Consider the following 25,320-nt stretch of genomic DNA (forward strand, 5'->3'; position numbering starts at 1 on the left):
GGCAAAATACCAGTGTTTCCAGGCCAGAGCCCCACGGTTCCCAGGAAGATGAGGGTGTTCTTTGGGGGAACAAATGACAACTGTGTGATTTGTCTTGATTAACTGACTAACCACTGGCCCCAGATTCATGGGCTTCTCACATTATTATCCCCATCTTCCAGGTGAATAAACTGAGGCCCAGGGTAACAGCAGGGAGAAGCCCACATTGAAAACCAGCGATCTGGTTGCACAGTCTCCCTGCGATCTTACCCTCCACGCCACGCAAGCGCTGTGCAGTAGAGCTCTCTATGATGATGGAGGTGTCCTGTATCTGTCCTGTCCAGTGTAGTAGCCAAATTTGAAGTGTGTCTAGTGCAATAAAAGAACTGAGTTTTAAGCACAGCTTAATTTTAATGAATTTGACTATAAATGGCCCCATACAGCTAGCGGCTAAAGCATGGGACAGCACAGCAACTGGCATTAGCCTATTTAATACACATTTTTTTCTGGCCTCAGACTCTTTGCTTCACCCTTTCCAGCCCAGATGTCTTGTGAATTGTGAGCTCTGTTCCCTCTGTTTCTGCTGTCTCTTGATTCCAATATATTAAGCTGCTGGGGACAGGAGGGGTTGCCTGGGCAGGGGGAAGGGACAGGCCCCTGTCTGTGGTGGCTGAGGTCCATTACTGTATGGTAGCAGGGGCCACCTGATCCAGGACAGACTCCTTGCTGGCAGGGAAGGGCCACTGTTAGGAGCAAGAGCTCAGCAGACAGCCACCCCTGCCTGGGCTCCCCGTTCCTCGGCCGCATGACAGGGAGCAGATGACCGCAAACTTCCGGGCCTGGGTTTCCTCCTCTGTAGGGAGGAATTGAAGCATTGTCATGAGGAGTAAATGGAGGCAGGCCTGCTTCGTGCTTGGATCATAGGAACTGCCCCACAAATGTCCCATTCACTCCCATCCTCAGAAGAACCCTCTGGTTCAGACCAAAGAAACAGCAGGGGGGGAAATAGGGGAGAGATGGACAGAGGAAAAGGATTTTTAAAAAATATTTATTGTGAAAATTCTCAAATACACATGAAAATTGAGAAACTGGTCTAGCTGATATCTATACTCTTTCTCTTAGATTTTAAAAATTAGCAACTATTGGTAATTTTCTTACCCATTCTTTTAAATGACGTAAGAGGGAATTCTTTTAAATGATGTATACCTTGAATATTTTATCCACTCAAAAACATAAACATGCCCTCACTTTCCAATCTAGTCTTCGTTCTCCTAGGGCCTTGCACATTGTCCTCTTTAAATAAACTACAGCCAGATCTGTCTTCTGATTTCCAATTTGGGTTTATTTACAGTTAAGCGAGGACCTGCAGACACTTGTGTAGCAACTTGATGGCACAATCCCTCTGGATTCTTGTGGGTTTTTCTTTTTAACAGATCTTTTGTGGTTGTTTCTTCCACACCTAATTTAACAGGATTTCTTTATAGCAACTAATCCTCATCGAGTTTTCACAGAAATCAATCTCTTCCTTTTGCACTCGTATTTCACCAGCTTAAGGGATATTGAGTTCAATGACCTCCTCACAATAACAAGTGCGGCTGGTGCAAACTGGTTTGGGAACCAACCCAACAGACGCTTGGCAAGTATGCCACTCCATGGCCGACACCCAAAGGGGACAAGTGGCCTGCTGGCCATTGGCATTCAGGAGGCTGTGGAGGAGTGCTGCAGAGCACTGGTTAGTCTGGTGAGTGGGTTAACCAGGTGGATAAGGAGCATCTTTGTCATGCTAACTCTGGGAGAGACTCCATAATGTGGAAGTGGCTCTGGAAGACCCCTGTCCAGCCAAACACCCCAGTGCCTGGAAGTTTGGGGGCAGTGGGACAAGCCTGCACTGTTGGGATGGAGGAAGAGTGGGAGTGTTCCATTCAGGAAGGGCCTTTAGGAAGCAGTGAGCCTCTCCATTCCTGTCTGCAGGGTAGGTGCAGAGGCCCCCGAACCCTGGGGAATGGTGGAGTCACACATGGGAGTCACCGGATCATCCTGTGAAGGAAGGCTGCCATCTAACCAGATGCACCTGCCTTGTTTGTTACAGCAACTAGCATTAGCCTATTTAATACACTGACTGGGTAGGGCTGTCATGAAGATTAAGTTAGGGGCTGGGGCAGGGGCTGAGTGGCAGAGCACTTGCCTAGCATGTGTGAGGCACTGGGTTTCATTCTCAGCACCGCATATAAATAAAGATGAATAAATGAATAAAATAAAGATCCATCAACATCTAAATAGATATATATGTATATGTACATATATATGAAAAAATTAAGTTAGATAACAATGTGTAGCAGACTCTTAAATGGGACTCTTCTTATCATCTCAGATTTCCAGTTAAAGCCACAAGATGGACACCAGGTACTAAATGCTACGTTTCAGGAGGCCACAAGACTCACCTGTGGGACTTTCTTAGGAAGCTTATACTAGCCTTTCTCTCTCTAGCCCAGCCCCCTTGGCCTACATAAGCTGAGGAACAGAGAGTTGAAAGGCAAGTGTTTGGAGGCAAACAACCTGGATTTGAATCCTGTGCCCATAACTTACTAGCTGTGTGATCTGGGAAAGTTGCCTCACTTCTCTTGATTTCAGTATCTCAAAGATGCCATTAGTAATAGTATCTACCTCTACCTTGTCTTAAAAAGTGCACATAGGCTATTTAACTGTTTATTAAATTAGATAGCAATACAACATCAAGGTGAAAGGCTAAACTTGGTTTAGGAAATTGTTAAATATGATATGACTGGATATTCAAACTGGACAGAGAGGCATGAAAGAGAGATGCGACAGAAAGTGTTGGAAGGAAATGAAGAAACTGAATTCATTTAGGTATGTCTTTCACCAAGTTTGGATTATTCAGTACACCAGTTACAAGTAGGAAATATTTAGATCAGTTTGGGCACCTTGAAATCTCAGTACCTGTTCAATTCCTATTATTATTCAAGGTTATGCCAGGTCAAGATCAAGTCCTGAGTTCTTTTTTTTAATATTTATTTTTTAGTTGTAGTTGGACACAACACCTTTATTTTATTTACCTATTTTTATGTGGTGCTGAGGATCAAACTCAGCAGCTCGAGTGTGCTAGGCGAGCGCTTTACCACTGAGCCACAACCCCAGCCCATCAAGTCCTAAGTCCTAAGTGATAATACGAATGGGATATTTATGTGGTGATAAGAAGCAGTGATTCTCATACTTTGGGGTTTTCATAAAACAACCACACTTCAGAAAATATTTACCAACATAAGCAACGTTGCCAGCTTCATTTGCAACATAAGAACAGTGGGGGAAAAAATCTACAAGTACTGTTTTCAATCACCCTCATTTTGTAGAAGAATCAATTTTATAACCTCTCAAGTTGGGAGGGACATAATCGGGGACAGAGTAAAGAATTGTCCTTCAGATAGGATTCATTAACCTGACGGGATTTCACTGTTGCCCTTATTTTTAGTACTAGTTCACTGGCCAGTGTTTGAAGACTCTGGGTATAAACTACCATGAAGTCTAGAAGCCTTTGGAGTTATGATCGCCTTTAAACCTTTTACTGATGTGGATCTGGACTGTCCCCAAAAGCTCATGTGCTGAAAGCGTGGTCCCCAATGCAGCAAGTTTCAAAGGTGGGTTTTTAGGCAATGACTGCATCATGAGGGTTCTGACCTGGTCAGTGGATGAATCCACTGAGAGCTGGATGGACACTGGGAGTTGGAACCTCATTGGAGGAAGATGGTCACTGGGGACGTACCTTGAAAGGACTTGTCTTCTCCCTGGCCTCTCTCTCCCCATCCCCTGCTGCCAAGATCTGAACAGCTTTCCCCTGCGATACCTTCCATCATGATGCTCATTATAGGCCCAGAGCAATGGAGCTGGCTGACAGTGGACTGAATCCTCTGAAACATGAGCCAAAATAAATCTTTGCTCCTCTAAGCTGATCTTGCCAGGTATCATGGTCACTAACACAATCCTCATGACAGTCCTTCAACCCTGGGGCTGTCTTAGTCTACACAGGCTTCTATAACAAAAATACCTTGGATTGGGTAATTCACGACCAACAGAAACTTACTGCTCACAGTTCTGAAGGCTGAAAAGTCCACAGTCAAGTTACCAGTGGATTCGGTGTCGGATGAGGACCTGTTCATGGTGAATGGCACCTTCTATGTGTCCTTAGGTGACAGAAAGCTCCCTCAGGCCTCTTTTACAAAGGCACTCAGTCCCACCCACTAGGGCACCACCCAGATCACCTCCGATGACTCCAATTCTTTATAACAAGTCCTCAGGGGTTGTTCCCACGTGAGTTCTGGGGAACACACTCATCAGACCACAGCAGGGACCATAGCCTACATTTTCTTTAGGAGGATACTGAAGTTCAGACTTTCTCAAGGGCACATAGCTGGGACGTAGGCCTAGTCTCAGAGTTTCCATGTTCTTGAAAAAAAATTAGTCTCTTTTACCTGGGCTGACACATGTTGGAAGATCTGTTCCATGTGGCCACTCAGGAACCCAGGCTCCTTGTGGCTCTGTCATGCTCTAAAACTGAGATTCCTCCCCGAGGACAACAGACCTCAATAGTTTCTGTGGATGGAATTCAGGGATCCATGAACTTGAAAAGGAAAACAATTGCATCTTTATTTCCACCATCTCTGACATTTAACAGTTCCCTCAATTATGAATGAAGACAACAAAATAGTCTTAGTGGTACCCATTCATTACCAAAAAAAAAAAAAAAATCACTGGTATTTTTATATCCCATTGAAGTTGTTGCAGATATCTCAAAAAATACCGTTTATACTCTGACCACTTTGAAATCATGGTAATTGGAGTAGATTTAGTTGTATACATCTTAAAAGGTGGCTATCACATTTGTTCTGAGTTGGGGCGGGGACTCGAGGGGACTTTGCCTTCTGTAGGGCCCATGTTGGAACCCTGAACTGGCCACCTGGAGCAAGGGGTGAGGCACTGTGGACACCACATGGGTTTTTAATCAGAGCAGGTGTGGAGCAGGTATCAAGAGAAGGAGAGAGGGAAAACAGGACCCGAATGGGGATATCTCAGAGACCAAGAGATGCAGAAGTTAGGGGACAGGAGAGTTAGTTCTTAAGGTGAGCAGGGGCTGCAAGTCAAAGTCATTTCCTGTGTTTGACTCTTTGGGGGCTCCAGGTAGGAGAGAAGCTGTCGAGAGGCTCATGTTAAAAGATAAAGAGACCTAGACCAGCCTGAGACATCACTGTGAATGCCAGTGACGAGGGGTGGGGGACATAAATGTGACATGCATAAGGACCAGATCAATGTGATGGGACACTTAGGCCAGGTCAGCCAGCCAAATTTGAGGGGATCGGGAGACCTAGGCCCCTGCTCTTAGGTCTCCCTGATATCATGATTAATTGCAGTAGGAGAGCAAAAAGGTGAGTTCTCAGGCATCAGTGAAGCATGACCCCAGGGCTAGGAGTGCACCTCCATCTGAGGCCGCATTTTAGCCACAGGGAGACAGGCTAACTTTCCATCAGCTCAGGAAACATGGTGGCCATTGGTAGCCTCCTCCTTCCCAGGCAGACAGTGGTGAGCCCCTGCCATCCAGTGTGGCTGGAGCATGGAAGAATCTGGAAGACCCAGCAGGCCTGTGAGCCTGGAAGGATTCCGGACCCAACCCGGAGGGCAACTCTGGGCCTTGAAGGGTTTCTTTAAGCAGAGTAACATAGCCATGGTCATACCCGAGAAAGCCTCCTGGCTGATGGGAGGACGAGCTGAATGTGTGCAGAGGGCCTGGGGAGTCGTCCAGGGGACAGATGGAGGTGCCTGGCTTGGGGCCAGGTGCTGTCTCCTATAGGCATCTGCTGAAATAATATTTTCGGGAAAGAAAGCAGCTGTACTCAGCACAAATAGGGAAAAAAAATTCTAGACTCACCTCTGGTTGCCTCATTCTGAGGCCTTGAGCAAGTCCCTTCCCTGGTCCAGAGGGGGCAGCACCTCTGGAAACAGGAGCCCGCTGTGGGCCCCTGCCTCTGAGGCCTCCTGCCTGCCCGCTGCCCTTCAACTGTTCATGCACGTCAGTGCCACTAGGGGGCAGTAGCACATTTCTGGTTTCCTCTTGCCAGTCTGCATTTGAAGCCACACTCTTAGAATTAAATATGACACAGATTTTAACCAGGTGGGAGGTTTGTTAAAACACAGACTTGTAGATTCTACCCCAAGAGCTTATATAGGATGGGATGGAGCACAGGGAATTTACATTTTTAACAAGTTCCGAAGGCAATGGCTGATGAAAACTGGTCTGGGGAATTGGAGTGAAGCGAGCTCTGGTCCTCGAAGTCATGGCCCCTGGGGAATCCTGAGGACAGGGACGTTGCTCCAGGTTTTCAACTATATGTCAGTTTCCTGGGCCCCATTACATCTCTTTTTGAAAAGAAAGCTAGATTTATTCTATTGTAAATGACAAATTTTAATTGTACATATCGATGGGGTACAAACTGGTGTTATGGTCTATGCATGCAATCTGGGATGACTAAATTCAGCTAATTAACACACTAGTCACCTCAAATACTTATCGTGTTTTTGTAGTGAGAAATTTGAAATTTACTCTAGTAATTAGCATTATTAGTCACCATGCTATACAGTACAATCCTCCCAAATTTATTCCTCTTATCTAACAGAAACTTTGAACCGTTGGACCAATATCTTCCTGTTCCCCTCAACCCTGAATCCTCCAGTAACCACCCCATTCCACACTCTGCTTCTATTCCACATATAAGTGAGACCATGTGGTATTTGTCTTTCTGTGCCTGGCTTATTTCAGTTAGCATCATGTCCTCTAGGTTCATCAGTAAAAATGACAGAATTTCCTTATTTTTAAAGGCTGAATAGTATACCATTATTTACGTATACCACTTTTTTTTCTATCCATTCATCGACTGATGGACACGTACGTAGGTCTATTTGGTATCTTGGCTATTGTGAAGGGTGTGGCAGTGAACATGGGATTTCAGATATCTCTTCAACTTACTGATTTCAAACCCTTTGGATGTACACCCACAAGCACAATTGCTAGATCATATTGTTAGCTTTGGAAGAACTTCCACAGTGGTTTCTCTAATGGCGGTCCTGGTGTACATTTCCACCAACAGTGTAGAAGTGTTCCTTTTATCCATGTCTTCACCTGCTATGTTAGTCGGTTTTTGTGTTACTGTGACCAAAAGATCTGATAAGGACAACTTGAAATAGGAAAAGTTCATTTTGACTCATGGTTTCAGAGGTTCAGTCCAGGGTTGGCAGACTCCATAGCTCTGGGACTGGGGTGAGCCAGAGGAAGGTGGGAGGCCAAGGCAGAAAAACAGCTCAGGACATGGGAAACTAGGAAACAGAGAGAGAGCTCTGCTCACCAAGGACAGAACATAAACCCCAAAGGCACAACCCACTGACCAAACCTGCTCCAGCCACACCCTTCCCACCTGCAGTCACCGCCCAGTTAATCCAATCAGTAGATAAACGCTGATTGGGCTGCACCTCTCATAATCGAATCATTTCACCTCTGAAAATTCTTGCATCGTTTCACACATGAGCTTTTGGGGGACATCTCATATCCAAACCAAAACACCTTCTCCTGTTAACTTTCGTCTTTTCTTTTATTATTACTTTTCCTTCTTTAAAAAAAAAATTTAAAACTTTTTAAAAGTATTTTTTTAGTTGTAGTTGACACAATACCTTTATTTTATTTATTTTTATGGGGGTGCTGAGGATTGAACCCAGGGCTTCGCACGTGATAGGCGAGTGCTCTACTGCTGAGCCACAACCCCAGCCCTTAAAAATTTTTTATACCTTTATTTTTATTTGGTGCTGAGGATCAAACCCAGAGCCTTGCACATGCTAGGCGAGCGCTCTGCCACTGAGCCACAACCCCAGCCCTAACTTTCGTCTTTTTGATAATAGTCATTTTGACAGTTACAAGGTGGTATCTTGTGGTTTTGATTTGCATTGCCCAAGGATCAGTGATGCTGAGCATCTTTTCATATACCCGTTGGCCATCTGTATGTCTTCTTTTGAAAATGTCTGCTTGGGTCCTTTTGTGAATTTCTTAATTGGGTTATTTGTTTTCCTGCAATTGGGTTGTTTGTGTTTTGTGCCTGCTTTAGAGGTGAACCCTTTATCGGAGGCATGATTGGCAAATGTTTTCTCTCTCAAGGAAGGCACATTATTTCATTCATGTCATAATGACTAAACCTGGATTTGCACCAGGCTCTGAAATTAGTCCTGAGATCCATCATTGAACAGAGCAGACAAAAGAAGTTCCAGGACTTGTAGAGTCAGCCTGTAAATAATAAATGTGAAAAGTGAGAAAATTATACACTGTGCTAAGAGGTGCTGCACTGAGCACAGACTGTAAGGAGCGAGGGTGGAAACAGGGCGAGAGGAACTAGCTGCTGCGATCGTCTGGGCAGAGACAAGATGGCCCAGGAGGCAGCCGCTGAGGCCTGCTCCCTGCAAAAGGGGCATCCACAGGGACCATTTATGATTTCTGATGGGAAACCAGCTCAGCCAGGCTGACGATCCGCACCCTCCTCTGCGCAGGGACTCAAATTCTCAATGCCTAGACGCGAGCTCTTTGTCCAAACCTGAACGATCTTGATCTCCACCTATCTGCAGCCACACTGCCCTGGTGAGACCTGTCTCTTCAAAGTCGGAACATGCAGGACTTCCCTCCTGTCTGCCTCCGAACTTGGTTCATCTCTGCTCTGGCTGGTGTCTGTCCATGGCCCGTGGGTCTCCCAGACCCTGCGTTCCTGGGGATGTGTTTGTCACTTCCCCTGCTCCTCGCGTCCTTCCTTCAGGTTCATAGCCCCAGGACAGCTCCAGCGGCTGCCTACCTTCCCTGGATTCGAGGCAGCAGCAGCATTCAGTGTGGCTGGCAGTGCAGAGCCGGGGTTCTGAGTTTGAATCCTGATTCTGCCAACTGGTGTGAAATTGGACTCTTTCCTTAATTTCTGTGCCTCAGTTTCCCCCATCTGTGAAATGAACATGATCATACTTACCTCAAAGGATTATGATGAGGGTCAAGTTGAGTCATTACTAGAAGATGCTTAGGTAGCTGTTAGAACTCAATAAATATTAGCTCTTATGTTTATTATTTCTGCGACAAGATATTTAAAGCACCGATTACATGTATATTCCTCCCTTATATTAGGGAATAATCTGACTCAGCCGAGAGAATATAAGCCTCAACTGAGCAACCACCCCTCTGGATAAATGTCCAGGAGTTTTCAAAAGGCCACAAAAGACACACACTAGACACCTACTAATAGCTCCAAAGTGGAAACTACCCAAATGTCCATCGTGAGTAGAACGAATAAATGAAATGTGTTCTCACAGTGGGCCATCCCACAGGCATGGGGGGGGATGAGGGATTGTCACCTGCCACAATACAGATGAACCTCACAACCACAGAGAGGGAAAGAGCACCAGGCACAGGAAAGAACAGACTGTGTGACATCATTCGAACCAAGTTCAAGGACCGGTGCAGCCACTCTGAGGCTGGATGGAGGGCTGGACGTCAGGAGGTGGTGATCCTGGGGTGGGGATGAGAGGGAGCTCAGGCGGGAGGACAGGAGCATTGTCCTGCACCCCCCAGTGTCACCGTACAATGGTTCAGTTGGTGAAAACTGACGAGCTGAACACTGTGGTCTGCGTTTAAAAATACAAGAGAGAGGGGCTGGGCTGGGGCTCAGCGGTAGAGCGCTGGCCTGGCATGTGTGAGGCCCTGGGTCCGAGCCTCAGCACACATAACAATAAATAAGTAAAATAAAGGAGCCATTGACAACTAAAAATACTAAAATAAATGCAAGAAAGAAGGACAAGGAAGGGAAGGAGGTCAGGAAGATGGAAGGGAGGGAGGGAGAGGGACTCCCTGAGAGTGGGGTCCGTGGGAGGGGAGGGACAGGCCAAGCCGGCCCTGGGTTGGGCAGCTCTGCCTTCCCAGCCGGGGATGGAGAGTGAGGTTCTGTTACAACAGCCTCAGTCTCTCCCCAGTGGTCTGGAGATGGTGATAACCACCATGTTCAATGAGGCAGCGTAGGGAACACACCAAGAACACAGCAGGTGCTCACTGAGTGCTGGTGCTGGAAGCTGCTCCGGGCACCTCTGGCGCTGACCGGCTGGGTAGGTCCAGGGCAGAGCCTGCAGGGCCTGGCTGTGTGCTCGCTGGTCCCGGAAGAGCAGTCATCAGTGAGGACAGGGAGGGCTCTGGGCGCCCTGCCAGGCAGGGGTGTCTGCTGAGGCGGTCGCTGCCCTTCACTATGGAAAAACTCCATCTTCATTATTGCCCTCAGCGCGGAGGAGGAGGTGAGCTCAGGGGCCCGGGACAGACTCTGCGTCAGGCACTGTGCCCACAGCATGGGGCCCAGGGACACCCAGCCCCCATACAGCCGCAACCCGGCACTGAGGAAACAAGTGCAGGTTTCCTGGGGTCAGCCAGGCCAGGCCCAGACCTCTGGCTCTAAAACTTCAGAAAGGGAGGGGGTCAGCCTGGGTTGCATGGGTGACCTTGGCCCCAGCCACTTCTCCTCAGAAGGCTCCAGCCCCAGGCTCCCATCACTGACTCTGCTGCTCTTCCCTGGCCTGTGTGCGGTCGGGCACTCAGCCTTGCTGCTGTTCACCTCCTGTGTGCTGGGCCAGTCCTGGGCTGGGCTCTCCCTCTGTCCCTCTGCCACTGGGCTGCTGTGACTTCCTCCTCTTGATCTCCAGGTATTTGACCTTTCCACTGGGCAACTAATTCCCCACGTTAAATCCCCTCTTTTTATTATTATCGGAGTGAAATAAGACAGTCCTTAAAGAACACCTGCTATGGTCCTGTTTATGTAAAGTTTAAGAACAGCAGCCCCTCTCCACGGTGAGAGAAATCAGAGCGGTGGCTGTCTGCTCAGGGAGACTGCGACAGTCTGGACAGGGCCAGAGGGAGCTTCCTGGGATGATGGGAATGTCTGCCACCTGGAGGGAGGTGTCGGTCACCTGGGCGAGCACATATGTAAGGGCCCCTTCAAGCATGAGCTGAAGACCTGTGCATTAACCAGGAGTGGATTATCTCTCAGTAGAATCAGCTTAATGAGAAAGCCCTGTTTACATATGGAGTATTCTAATTTCCTCGTTGGATCTGGATGGAAACACCATTTTCTTAAAAAACAAATACAGATAGACCATGAAGGAGGTTGTAAAATGTATATTCCTTTTTTTTTTTTTTTTTTACAATAAAACATGAGATGCCAAACAGAATTTCACACTTGGCTTAGTTTATTTCAGGCCATTCCTGAAATAAATGAGGGACCCTTCGTTCTCCCCACTTGTCTCAGTGTTGGGGAGCATTGGTCTACGCCAAGGGCTGAGCTCAATGATCACACATTGTGGGTGCTCACAAAGGTGGGTTCTTACTAAAGCAAAGTGGCTTCTGGCTTCTTCAGGACACAGTGATTTGGCCTCACGGTGCTCACAAACGATTCAGCCGCTGAATTCTCCCGGGATGGGGAGGGTGTTCTGCAAGCCCCACCCTCGGGTTCAGGCATAGCCCCTCTATTCAGGGACAGTTCTGCAAAGCTCCAGGAAGACAGGAGGAGATCTCAGGACACCTGTGGACCACCTCCTTACCCTCCCCCATCGAAATGGCCAGCACCAGCTGCCAAAGCTAGACGGAGGCCATGGTGGTGCCACCCTGCCCAAGGAAGCTGGGAGAAAGCTCGCCAGCGCTCCTGCTGACCAGGCGGTGCGCAGCGGGCACTAGACCAGAAGAGCCGGGAAGCCCTGGCCAGCCCCCGGCTGTGGGAGGAAGGGGCCTGGGCACGCGCCCTGGCCAAACCTCAGGTCCGGCTGGACCAGGCAGCTTGTGAATGTTCCCGTCCTCCTGGCCCCGGATGGTGGACCCAAGCTGGACTCATGCAGGTCAAAGGCATGGGTAAGGGCCGTCTGCCATCAGTGGTCTCCTGGGGACCGTGCACATCCATCTCCATTCCCAGCGGCTCTAGAAGGCGGTGTGCCCGGGTCGGTGGCTCCCAGCAGGCAGGCAGGGTCCCGGCAGGCACAGGCGGCGCTGGGTCTCCAGTTGGCAGAAGGCGTTCTGGTTGGACACTCGGGTGGCCACTCCCAGCCCACACGTGGTGGAGCAGGGGCCCCAGGCTGTGCTCCATTCTGGGCAGGGGATGCCAGGGGGTGCAGGAGCCATGAGGCCAGAAAACTGGGGTCCTGGGGGAGAGACAGCCAAGGGAGCACTGGAGGGGAGCTCAGAGCCCAGCATCGCCACTGGTCACTGCCTCCCTGGTCACGGTGCTTGACTCCTCTGGGCCCCCGTTTCTGCTCATGTAAATTTCCTACCTGTTGATTGCTGGGATTTAATCAAATAATGGATGGGACGTGCTTGGCCAGGGCCTGGTCCTTGGAACCACCCCACAGACGTCGGTTATTAAGCAGCTAGGGTGGTTCCCCAGTAAACTTTCTCCTCTCTGTAGTTCCCAACCTCTGCTGGTAAATGGCCTCTCACAGGCAGGAGGTGCCACCTGTGTGTGGGGGTGCTCATGGTTTAGCTTTTCCTCCCCTCCCTCCACGTTCCTGGAAAGGCAGAATTAACACTGACAAAATGGCAGCACTACCAAAACCGCTATGCAGATGTAATGCAATTTCCATTAAAATCCCAATGACCTTCTTCATAGAAATAGCAAAAGCAGACATGGAATTCACTTGGAGATCTAAGAGGCCCAGAATAGCCAAAGCAATCCTCAGCAAGAAGAGTGAATCAGGAGGCATCAAAACACCAGGGTTCACATTATATTGCATATTAACACAATAACAAAACCAGCATGGCATTGGCACCAAGACAGACAGGAAGACCGATGGAATGAACAGAAGCCACAGAGACAAACCCACAGATATACAGTTACCTCATACTAGACAGAGGTGCCATAAACATACCTTGGACAAAATATAGCCTCTTCAACAAATGGTGCTGGGAAAACTGGAAATCCACATGTAACAAAACGAAATTAGACCCCTACCTCTCACCCTGCACAAAACTCAAAGTGGATCAAGGACCTAGATCAGAGACCTGAGCCTACTAGCAGAAAAAGTAGGTCTGACTCTCCACCCTGTTGGCTTAGGAGCCGACTTCCTAAACAAGACTCCTAAAGCGTAAGCAGTAAAATCAAGAATCAATAAATGAGATGGTATCAAACTAAAAACCCTCTTCACAGCAAACAAAACAATCAAGAATGCGAAAAGAGAGCCTATAGAATGGGAGAAATTCTTTGCCACCTGCGCCTCAGATAGAGCACTAATCCCCAGGATATATAAAGAAATCAAAAAAACTTAACACCAAAAAAACCAAGTAACCCAATCAATAATTGGGCAAAGGAACTGAACAGACACTTCACAGAAGAAGAAATACAATTGGTCAACAAATATATGAAAGAATGTCCAACATCACTAGCAATTAGAGAAATGCAAATTAAAACTACATGAGATTTCATCTCACTGCAGTCAGATGGCAATTACCAAGAATACAAGTAACAATAAATGTGGGCGAGGATGTGGGGGAAAATGTTCACTCAGACATTGCTGGTGGGACTGCAGATTGGTGCAACCACTGTGGAAAGCAGTGTGGAGATTCCTCAGAAACCTTGGAATGGAACCACCATTGACCCAGTTATCCTACTCCTCGGTTTATACCCAAAGACTTAAAATCAGTATACTCTAGTGACACAGCCACATCAATGTTTATAGCAGCTCCATTCACAATAGCTAAGCTAAGGAACAGAAGAATGGATAAAGAAAATGTGGAATTACTCAGCCATAAAGAATAATAAAATCTGGGCATTTGCTGGTAAATGGATGGAACTGGAGACTATTATACTAAGTGAAATAAGCCAGTCCCCAAAAAACAAAGGCCAATGTTCTCTCTAATATGTGGATGGTGACTCATATTAGGCGAGGAGTAAAGGGCAGGGGTGGAGGGTTTCATCTGATTGACAGTGTGGAGAGGGTGGAAGAGAGGGAGGATGGGGATGGGAAAGACAGTAGATGAATCGGACATGACTTTCCTAGGTTCATATAGGAGCACATGACGGGTGTGACTCCACATCATGTCCCACCACAAGGATGGGAAGTTACACTCCATGTATGTATGATATGTCAAAATACATTCTACTGTCATGTATAACTAAAAAAAAAACAATTTTAAAATTTTGAAAAAAAGAAAGAAATCTACATGTTCAGAACAGACCCAAATCAAAACAGATACTTTTAGTCCACAGATGGTTGACTCCATGGAGGCAGAGAGACAAGGTGTACGTGTGCTGGCTACGCACACAGGCCACACGTAGAGTGAGGTCCACCTGGAGGAGCGGTTTCTTACCCTGCCTCTGGCACAGGAGGTGAGCTCCCTGGCTTGAACCGATGAGGTGCATTTCACCCCAGGCTCCCCTCAGCCCCCGCTCTAGCCGCTCTGTGTGCTGGGGCCATTTAAGGGCTCTGCTTGTGCTCCTTCATTTAGCCCACACGACTCTACGAGGTGGCTGCTCCCGTTACCTCCCATTGCACAGATGGAGAGAGTGAGGCTGAGAAGTTAAGCAACCCTCAGAGCTGCACAGCGAGGAAGCGGTGGAGCTGGGTTTAGAGCTGGAACAGACTCCACAGCCTGAGCTCGCCACGCTGCATGCTTCTGCAGCGTGCAGCACCACTGTGGCACTGCCTGCCTCCCTTTTTGTAAAGCCACATTCATATAATGACTATATATATATATATATATATATATATATATATATATATATATATATATAAATAATTTTTTTTGCAGTGCTCAAGATGGAACCCAGGGCCTGTGCGTGCTGGGCAAGTGCCCCCCCCAACTGAGCTCCACCCCCAGCCCCAACAACCATAGGTTTTTAAAAAGCAACAAAACAAAAATAAAATCTCTAAAACTGAAGCGTTCATAGCAGGAGTAACTGTCTTTTCTCCGTCTCTGCCCGGCCGGAGGCCCACGTCCCAGAGACAGCCACCTTGCCTGGTTCAGTTGCAGTCCTTCTGAAGAGTCCAGATGGTGACGCACTGGTGATGTGCTGGTCGTGGGGGCTGCAGTATTTAAACATCATGTCCCTGTCATCCTGCATTCCTCTGCTGTGCACGGAGGATCGGCTCCGGTGTCCTCCCCTCCTCCCCACCCCACTGGCCTCCTGACTTTTGTTTTCCATTCTGATTGTTTAAGACCCAGCACTTCTGGGCTCAGCCGAGCTTAGGGTGGCCTGGCGATTCTCCCTCCACTGTCTCCGCCTCTCCTGGTCCATCCCTCTCCGTTTCTGAAGTGTCCCTGTGTCCTAGCACGAAGCCCCCTCCCCTCCATGGCCTGAGCCATCCGGAGCTCACCTTGGCCCTGGAGGGGCTGGACGGCCCGCCCGGCCGCCTGGTCACACACCCACTCGGGGCAGCACTTGCCAGGGACCTCCACCCTCCTGGGGCGCGGGCAGTCCCAGCTGGGCAGGCGGACGTCCTCGCTGCACAGCGGCAGGCAGGTGAGGCCGCCGTCCTCACAGCGGCACAGGACCCTGCAGTGCGGCTGGAAGGTCTCCCCGTCCTGGTAGAGGCGGCCGTCCAGCTCGCAGCCCCCGTCGTCCTCTCCCACTGCAGAGGGAGGAGAAATAGGGCCCCGGTCACCCCAGCTCCGTGTGGCCCTTCCGCAAAGCTGCCAGGATCCCTGGGGAAGCCGTGCCCTCGGGGTGTGGCGCACGGCCCAGGGCTCCATCCCAGCCACGTGCACGGGGCCCCACCAGCCCCCACCGTCCCTGAGGCAGGACACTGGGACCCTGTACAGGGTGTGCCAGATGACCAGCCAGGCTTAGAGCTCAGCCTGCCCTTTCTGAGCTGTGGACCAAGTGATTTCACTTCTCCTTGCCTTAGTTTACCCATCTGCAAATTGGAATCCCGTGGTACTTATTTCACAAGGTGGTATAGACCAAGTGAATTGATGTAGGAAATGAATCCAACAAAAAGGAGACGGTCAGCGGGTCCTGGCTACTGTGTTGTTATCCTGAGTAGACGTAGATTAGTACACACTCAGGGACTTTATGCAACCATCTCATTGTCCTGCTGCGTTGCAGTCACCACTGTCACATCAGGGCTTAACGTGCTGGCTGTGTGACTCTGGGTCACTTACTTAACTTCCCTGAGTAACCTGAATAATTGCAGTGATGAGAACAGTCATTTGTACCTTCAGGCCACATGGATAATAAGTAGTAGCACAATGAAAGGCTTATAGTAGGTGCCTAGGAGGCCGAGAAGTATGCCCTTGAGATATGGGTTTCACTACCACTTCCTCCACCCACGCAAGCTCCTGAGGGCTGGAGCACGAGTGTTCCTCCTGGGGTCCCCCAGGGCTGGCTGAGAGCCTGGCTGGGACAGAAGACCCTCAGGTGCCCTTTGAAATGTCTGGCCAAGGCTCAGCCTGTGACAGGCTCCGACTGAACAGTTCCAGCGCCCCAGCGTTCCAGCGATGGCTGCTGTGCTGCTGTGGGTGCCCTGCTCCTAGCTGGGAATGAGACACAGTGTACCTCAGTGACTGGAGGGACCCCAAGCTAGCGGAAGACCAGCAGCAAAGTCACCTGGAAAGGTATGCAGCTGTCCGGGGGCAAAGAAACAGGTGTGGGTGGGGGGAGGCTCCCTGGAGACCTGGGTGACCGTCCAGTGGGTCTGGGGCAAGGGCTCCCTGGCAGCAGGCCTCCAGGTCTAGTGAGAGAAACCTCAACAGACCTCAGACACGGAGGGCTGAGGACCCACAAGGACTTGGACCCACACTGGGGACCCAGCGCCAAGTTACTTGGCCTCTCTGAGCCTTGGTGCTGCCGCAGGGCCCTGGCAGGTAAAGTGAGCGAGCGCCCAGTGAGTATCTCAGGCCCAGCCTGGCGCAGAGGCGCTCCATCAGGGGCGGGGGCCGCTTATCGTTCCGGGAAGGCCAAGACCCGGGCCAGCTCCCTCTCCCGGCTCAGGCCTCAGTCCTTTGGCTCCAAGTCCCTGACCCTTGGGCCTGGACCATGTGGCTGCTGGCTCCCTGGAACCCACAGGGGCAGCTGCACCTTAATCCCCACCCTGGCCTGGCCAAGCCCAGAGCTCCAGCCTGGCGCCTGCTGCCGCTGCCCGGGGGCCTCGGGGTCCCCAGGATGACCTGCAAACAGAGGGCTGTTAGGAACATCAGCCGGGGGGAGGATTTAGCCCAGTTTCTCAGCCCTCCCTGGTCATCAGCTTGGAGACGGGGGTCAGGCAGCCATCCCTCAGCGGCCACTCCCCACGTCAGGGACTGTGTGTATCTGTTTGTGCTCCCAGATGTCACCAGGCACCTCCCAACTTAGCACACTTGGAATTCCCCTGCCTGGCCACACACCTCCCGCTGCCAAAGCCCTCCTCCTCCTCCTCCTCCTCCTCCTCCTCCTCCTCCCAGGTCCTCTCCAATGTCCCCTTCTCCAGGAACCTCCCACAGATGACGCCTTCCCCCAGGCACAGACCAGTCCTGCCCTCTGGGGACTCTGTGCCCTCCTCTGCTCTCTTTCTGTTTTACCTTCAGTCACAAATTGTGGCCTAGGCAGGTGACTTGACCCAGTTCCCTCATCTGCAAAACAGGGGTAACAGAACCCACCTCCCTGTTCAGGAGAAGGTGAAACTGTGTCCATAAAGGCTCGGACTCAGATGGAGGCCACCAGCTCCCAGCCTCTAAACTGGGTGCAAATCATGAAAACTCATGAGCATCACCATGTTGCCGGACCAGGGCTGGGAATGGCAGGAAGGAGCAGAGACCAAGTAGATTCTGGCTGCAGGTGTTTGAAGCCTGAATCAAGAGTGGGTGAGGAGAGCCCTTAGTGAAGTTGTTGACAGTACCAGCCACTATGCACTCATTGTGTGCCGTTGAGCAGAAGAGTGTGGGAGCCTAAGATCACGGAACCAGATCTCCGAGTTCAAATCCCAGTTGGCCATTATGAGCTCTGTGACGTTGGGCAGGTTGATCAACCCCTCTGTGCCTCTTTTTTCCATCTATTAATACCAACTTCAAAAGGCTATTGTGAGATTAAGGGAGTTGATATTTGTGAAGCCTGGCACGTGGTCAGGGTTACGCATAGAGAATCTAAATAATAGCCGTGGAAGCTAAGTGTCACATCTCTCAGTTTTTCTTGAGGCACGTTTTCATTAGCGATCCTCTGTGAGTTTAACCGATCATCCCTTTCTCCTTCTTTCCTCCTCCTGCCGAAGGGAACATTTAACAAGGATTCACTGATGCTAAATTTCTGTCTATAAGTTTTGTTTTATTGGTTTTTAGTAAGGCTTTTTCTACAGATGGATTCATTGTCAATGATTCACGAGTCTCCCTTCCTCTCCTCTCTCTCTCTCTTTATTTTTACAAAAGTATGAGATGCACGTGAACGAAAGAGGCAAATCCTTCTCCAGGCCCTTATCATTTTTAAAAACCTCTGACCTCTTTCTATTTCCCTGAAGGAGTGGTTCTCCACAGGGGATAATCGTGCCCTGGGGGCACTTGGCATCCTCTGAACCCAGCTGTCAATTTGAGAGGGCAGGGAGGGCTGCTGTGGCGTCCAGCAGGTGGAGCCCAGGGAGGCTGCTAGTGTCCCCCCATGCACAGGACAGCCCCCTGCAACAGGGACAGCCCAGCCTGGGTAGGGTGCCATCAGAACAAGGCTGCACCCCCTGGCCTGCAGTGCCGGCGGGTGCCAGGCCTGGTCCTGCTCCAGGTCGCTGCGGAAGGGCACAGCCAGGACTGTGGCCCAGGAGGAGGACGGGAGGGAGCATGGCTTAGATCTGTTTGCAAAGGCCCCAGCTGAGTGACGTGAAGCGTGTCTGCTAGCATCTCTGGGCCTCAGTTCCTCGTTTATAAAATGGGTCTGAAAGGACCCCCTGTCCCCTGCCTCACTGGGAGGATGGTGACTTGTGCGGCAAGTGCTCCACACGGTGCCCGACACTGCCCTAAATAAGGGGCTGCGTCTTACTTCCCCAGTGTCATTAGGACTCTCGGAAGAGGACAGCGGCTTCTGGGCTGCAGAGTCTGGGAGGCTTCCCGGGCAGGCTGGGCTTTGAAGGCTGGCTACGATTTGGGCAGGTAAAGCCTGAGAGGGGTCTTCAGGTGGGCAGGCCAAGGGAGGTCAAGGAGGGCAGGAGGAAGTGGGCCCAGGGAATGGTGGAGGGTCCCAGGTCCAGCTGGCTGGACGGTGCACCTGCAGCGAGGCTGTAAGGAGGACGAGGGGGAGGGCTCTCTCCGACTCAGGCCCGTGGCCTTGACCTCCCCCCACATCCTCTGTGAGTCCCGCAAACCTGCTTACAGAGGCACACTGCCCCTCGGCCGCTGGGGCCCGTCCCAGGCCGGCAGACCAGGCCCTGGCTGGAGTCGCAGACGTGGAGGTGGTCGCAGGGTTCCCCCAGGCGCCGGGCACAGACCCGGCAGCAGCCACAGCCATCCAGCACGAGAGGCACCCCCAGCGGGCATCGGGGTGGTGGCCAGGGACAGGCACAAGGTGTCGGGCACAGCTGGGCACACACCTGAAGAGACAGAAACCTTGCTCAGCCCCGAGGTAGACAATGAGAACCTCCTACTGGCCACCTCTCTGCCAGGCTGATCAGGCTGGGGTCCAGGCCTTGGCCTCAGAGTCAGTAGACCCGACCTTGAACCCCAGCATTCTCCAGGCACTCCCTAAGAGGCAGTGTGGCATGGTGGTCAAGAGCAAGAGCTCTGCCCCTTATCAGCTGAGTGACCCTGGGAAAGGTACCAAGCTCTCTGAGCCTGGGTTTCCTCCCCTGTGCAATGAGACCAATGGTAATATCCGACTCAGAGGCTGGCCGTGAGGAATGCCTGAAATGACTCAAGTCAGACCTGTAGCACATCATAGGAGCTCAATGCATTTAGCTCCATCATCATCTTTGTTAATTACAATAACAGGCTTTGCCCCTGCCCTCTATGAGCAAACAGGAATGCATGAGCGACACCCCCAGGATTAAACCGCAGAAGTCAAGGCACATTTTCCAGCACGTGGATACTTCGCTTGAAGGCTGATTAACTCAAAAAGTACCATGAACACTTTTGGTCTTTGAAACAATCCAAGTATGTTTCCCAACCCTGAATGCACCATCATACCAGCCAAGAAACTCCTAAGACCCCTCTGAGTCTTAGCAGATCAGAAGCCCCAGTGGCAGGACCCTGGAATCTGTACATTTGACAAGCTGCCCAGGGCTTCCAGAGCACAGGTAGGTTTTCAGCCCCTTTGCCCTGGGCTAACCCCCACCCCACCGGGTACAGATGGGGAAGCTGAGCTTCAGAAAGGGGAAGGGACTCTCCAAAAGCCAGAGTGTCCACTGCAGGGCTGGGGTCAGGCCCAACTCTGCTTCTCCCATGTGGACCTAGAAACCCAGTTTGGTAGGTGTTTCCTGTGGTAGGGAAACCCCGGGCCAGGGACCCCCGCGCCAGTGGCAGGCTCAAGGTATCAACCCAAGTGACCCAACTGCCCCTTCCCACCCAGGACAAAGAAACACCCAGACCACAAGCCAGATGCCAAGTGCTCCCTGCATGTGCCTTTGAAGGTGGGGACCAAGAGGTAGGCCTAGCTCAAGGTGTCCCCCGAGGGGCTGGGGCTGAGGCTCAGTCGTGGAGCGCTTGCCTAGCACCTGTGAGGCCCTGGGTTCGATCCTCAGCACCACATGTAAATAAATGAATAAAATAAAGGTCCATCAACAGCTGCGTCCCTTCTGTGGGGATTGATCCTCTGCAGACTTTGTGAGGACTAGAGGGGATTTTCCAGAGGAGGGAAGATTTGCAGTTTGGACTAAGAAAACGAATGATGTCACATCTCTCTTGTGACCCAAAGCAGGCAATGACCAGGTCACCCTATTCCCTACCCTGACCCTCCCCTGGGGCCCCAGGCTTTCGTTGCTTGCAGCTCCCACCCTGACCGGCAGGGGCCACCTAGGCTGGCTGGCCAGCCTCTGGCTTGGGTGGCAGAGGAGGCAGAACTTCGGATTCTAGAGGAGGGGCCTCGCCTCGTCCCTCCAGGTGGTCTGGCCCAGTAGCACAGCCTCCCCTGGGAGCTCATCAGAAATGAGCATCTGGGGCTGGGCTGGGCTCCGGGGCAGAGCGCTCGCCTAGCATGTGTGAGGCCCTGGGTTCGATCCTCAGCACCACATAGAAATAAATAAACAAAATAAAGGTATTGTGTCCATCTGCATCTAAAAAATAAATAAAATAAAAAAGGAATGAGCGTCTGGACCTTCTTGATCATCTGAGTCGGGGCTGATGAACCCAGAGGTGATGCATACAGAATTGATCAGAGAAGAAAAAGGCTGACTTTGGAGTCTCCAAACCAGAGGCCCACTCCTTTTGTTGTGGATGGTGGGGACACGGATCAGAATTGGCTCCTGCATCCCTTCACTCGAAAATAAGGGTGCCAAGAGTCAGCCTTCTACTGAGCACCGGGCCCCTCTGTGGGCTCCCTCTACCCAGCCAGCTCTGCGGCCTTCTGCAGGCCCTGAGACCCGGGGGAACCTGTTAATGACGTCAGTGACCACAGCTCACTACCACCTGCCACACCACACGTGCCACCTGGGAGGCGTCACTGTGTCATCTGATCTGACCCTCCAGTGAACTGCCATTCGCATGTCCATCTGAAAGATGAGGAAATAGTCAGCCAAGTAGTGGAACCAGGACCATCCTCCAGGCTCGTGGAATCCAAGATCCGAGCTCTCAGAACCTCTAGGGACTCAGATGCCAGCTTAGCCTCTATTTGTTCAAGAAGGATACGTCAGGAGGATGTTTTGGCACAGCCACGGAAGGACGTGCCCTTGCTGGCATTCCTCAGGACCCACCCCATCCACTCTGGCCCTAACTTCCAGTCGTCTGGTCACTCCAGGTGTGCCCAGAGCCTTGCGTGGCTACCCGAGGGTACTGGGTCTACTTCCTGCCTTGACTTACAGTAAGTAGCCTGGCTGCTTTGTGACCTGGAGGTGGAACTCAGTCTCCTCCCCCATGGGTGGACAGAGACCATTTCTCCTGAGTGATTAAGTGAGGTCGTGGTCAGCTCCTCCACAGGACCCTGCTTGTTTCCAGGTCTCTCTGCCTCCTGCCCGTATTCCCAGCCTGGAGCCCAGGAGCCCACGCCTGCCTGGAGAACTTGGAATTCTGTTTCTGTGGGTGCTTGTGGCTTCACACGTTGGCCGTGGCCAAGTCCCTGGGTCTCTCTGCAGGATGCTCAGTGGTTTCCCAGGACAGGGAAGAAGCCCGCGTGCAGCGCGACCAGGAGAGTTACCTTGGTTTTCGTAATCCCGGGCCCTGCTCCAACTACCCAAACCACATGCCCTGGTATCATGTCCCCATCCCCTTGGGGAGAGCCAGCAGCCAACCCGGGATACTGGTGAGACTGCTCCGGCCTGGGAGGAGAAGCTGCCACCCCCCATGTGCCTCCAAGGAGCATAAAAATACACCAAGATCTCGGCTCCTCAGGGACCAACCTCCCTGGCTCCAAGAATTCAGCATTTGCTGAGGGGGTGACCCAGCTTGGCAGCTGTGGCACTGGACAGGTTAAGGTGGGAGGCTCAGGCTGGGACCCCACTTCACGTACCCCCAGGCCTGTCTGGCCCCACTGCACCATTTTCTTCTACTCTCCTGTTTCTTTGCTCTGTGGCTCTGGGCACTTGCTTCTCCTCTCTGAGCCTCACTGGATTGAAATGGGGGCTATAATCCCTTCTGGGATTGTTATGCACATTAGGCAAAGTGGGTGGCCCACAGCCCTGTGGAAAGGCACAGAGGGAGGAGGGATCACAGAGGGGTCCCTGGGCCTCTCCAGCAGCCAACCCCCACCTGAGCGCCCCGCAGCCCAGTGTCTTCTCATTGTAGACTTTCAGTTAGACTCCAGCGTCCATCCCAGCCCTGGCCTGGACATAGGTAAAGCTCCTCCTGTCTAGAATGCCCTGTCTTTGAAGAGGCGTTGTGGGGACTGGTACTGATCACTGGAGGTGTCTTCTGAACACTCCTGGGGTCCCAGGGCCTGAGCTCAGTGTTGGAGGAGGTTGTCACGAGTGGTCTCCTCGGAGGCCTCATGAGCCTCATGCCCATTCAACGGAGGCAGAAGCTGAGGCTCAGACTAGAACAAGGACTTGCTTGAGGTCCCACAGCAGAGCTAGAGAAGCCATGTCTGGGACCAGGCGGGGAGCTGGGCTTGGCACAGAGGCCACACTGTGCCCCTGGTCAGCTGCGGGGCTCAGGCTGTACACCTACACCCACCCCCACACTGAGGAAGTCAGGGTGCATTCGGGGCCCGGCCCCCTTACCTTTGAGAGCAGGCAGAGGAGGGAGAAGGCCAGGAGCTGGGTCTGAGCTGTGCCTCTCATGTCCCTGCGCCCCGCGGAGCCAGCTTGGAGCCTGGGAGACAGGACCTGTGAGTCTTTATGTTCCGGCGGCTGTGAGGTCACTCCCAGGCACACACACACACACACACACACACACACTCACGCTGGCCTGTTCATTCCTTGCCCCTCTCCCCATCCTCACAGTCCCCATGATGAGCCCATTTACCTGAGTGTGAGACCGTGGAGACCACCACAGGGTGCCTGCCAGTGCGTGTGTGTGTGTGTGTGTGTGTGTGTGTGTGTGTGTGTGTGTGTAGCCAGAGGCAGTGCCCACGCCAAGAGCCTGTGACAGACAGGCTGGCGGGCCCTCGCTAGCTCCTTCCAGCACAAGTACGTTAGCTCAGGCTGCTGCCATAGCTGCTCCAGCCCTGCTCACAGCCCCTGCCCCACCCAGGGGGCCGTCGATACCAGAAGCGTCCAGCCAACACCCCCTTTGCAGACCTGACCCCAGCCCTCCTCAGCCCCGTGGCTGGGACTCTGGGCAGCCCCAGCCCGGCCTGCGGTTTCTGGCAGGGAGATTGGCAGCCACCCAGAGGTGGGTGTGACCCAGAGCAGAACTTCCTTGGCGGCCTCTCTGTTCTTGGCAACAGGGTGCCGCCCCAGGCCTCCTTCCCAGGCTCTGGAAGGTGGCCTGCCCCTGGTGGAAGAGCCTGGGCAGGCTGGGCCTACTGTGTGCTAGTACTTGCTGAGCCCTGCTGCAGGATCTGCTCAAACCAAAGCCATCCTGTTTGATCTGGTCACCGGAGCCTCCTGCTGGGGCTGGACCAGAGGGGGAGACAGTGGGAAACTGCGAGATTCCTGGGAATACTGAGGGGGGTCCCTTGATCAGACCAAGAGTGAGGAACAGCTTTCAGAGAACCAAGAAAAGGAAGGGCTAAGGAGGCAGAATATTCCAAACACACATCCAGGTGCCTGGAGGTGGGTGCAGCCTGCCAGCCGTGCCTCTTCTGGAGCCGAAGGGGCCTGGGGGGACTGCACCTTCCTGTGCAGGGGGATGTCTGCGGAGACTAACACACACCCCCAAGACTGTGGGGACATCTGCAATGTTCTAGCCACCGAGAGCAGGGGACAAAAAGACACAGGCTTGGTAATAATGGTAAATAAAAAATAATGGCTGGGGAAGGTATGGTCCCCATCATCTCCACCAGTATTCCAAATCTCAGAGCAATTATGCCAGAGAGCAGAAGGTTCTAGAATGGCCAGCGGATGAGGAAGAAGAGTGACTTGCTGTAGGGGTTGGGAGGAGAGGCTGAAGGTGAGGACCCAGGATTTGACCTTGGCAGGCGGGAGGCAGTGGTGAGAGGTTCCGAGAAATGAAGGAAGGTAGGATTTGAGGGTCTTGTGTTTGAAAACTGACGTTCAGAGGCATGGCTAGAATATCTTACACCCAAATGGGTCATTCTGCTTACTCCTCCTCCTTCATACAACAAAATGATTTCCAGTGCTCTTCATGGAATGAACCAGATACATTTCACACTTGAGAGATTCCAAACTGTTAGGAACTTTCTTGGTCCATGAAGGTGTGACTCTGAGTCCACATGCCCTGGGGGCAATTCTAACACCATTTTTTTAAGTTAAAGGATAAGAATTCATTAAACTTTTATTAAAGTTTATTAAAGGATAAGAATGAAAATGTGTAATTTGATGCTTACATGGGTATCATTAAAATCCAACAGTTACCGCCACAGTGGTTTAGAACTTAGGCCCCTAGATCACTGACGTTATTCGGTTTGCTGGCACAGATGTGAGGAGCAGACTGACTTCTGTCAACTCTTCTTCTCTCTCAGTTCTCTGCCCACTCCCTAATGGCCTGCACCCCAGAAAGACCACTCCCACCTTTGTGTCCTTTGTGTCTAAGGTCATTGATTGGTTTTCCCTGAGAGGCCCCGTGGTGAACGACTTGTCTCG

The 25,320-nt window shown here is 51.4% G+C and overlaps 1 protein-coding gene across 1 annotated transcript; it reads right to left on the reverse strand.

Annotated features, from left to right (window-relative positions):
* Positions 1-11,324: 11,324 nt before the first annotated feature.
* Ccn5 (cellular communication network factor 5) lies at positions 11,325-23,645 on the reverse strand. The gene is made up of 5 exons (XM_026408333.2): positions 23,579-23,645; positions 23,335-23,425; positions 19,344-19,560; positions 15,394-15,648; positions 11,325-12,225 (listed from the first exon to the last, which is right to left on the reverse strand). Exons 2-5 carry the CDS (start codon positions 23,392-23,394, stop codon positions 12,005-12,007), a joined length of 753 nt encoding a protein of 250 aa, XP_026264118.2. The 5' UTR covers positions 23,395-23,425; positions 23,579-23,645; the 3' UTR covers positions 11,325-12,004.
* Between the last annotated feature and the right edge of the window lie 1,675 nt (positions 23,646-25,320).

The sequence above is a fragment of the Urocitellus parryii genome, chromosome 6, assembly GCF_045843805.1.
Source record: "Urocitellus parryii isolate mUroPar1 chromosome 6, mUroPar1.hap1, whole genome shotgun sequence".
In the NCBI taxonomy this organism is placed as follows: Eukaryota; Metazoa; Chordata; class Mammalia; order Rodentia; family Sciuridae; genus Urocitellus; species Urocitellus parryii.

Bases quoted from the DNA above. Each gene is read 5' to 3' on its own strand.
- Ccn5 (XM_026408333.2), bottom strand. From the start codon at position 23,394: ATGAGAGGCACAGCTCAGACCCAGCTCCTGGCCTTCTCCCTCCTCTGC. The intron at 19,561-23,334 runs GTAAGGGGGCCG...CTGTCTCTTCAG, and splicing joins TCCTCTGCCTGCTCTCAAAG to GTGTGTGCCCAGCTGTGCCC. The intron at 15,649-19,343 runs GTAAGCAGGTTT...CTCCCTCTGCAG, and splicing joins CCGAGGGGCAGTGTGCCTCT to TGGGAGAGGACGACGGGGGC.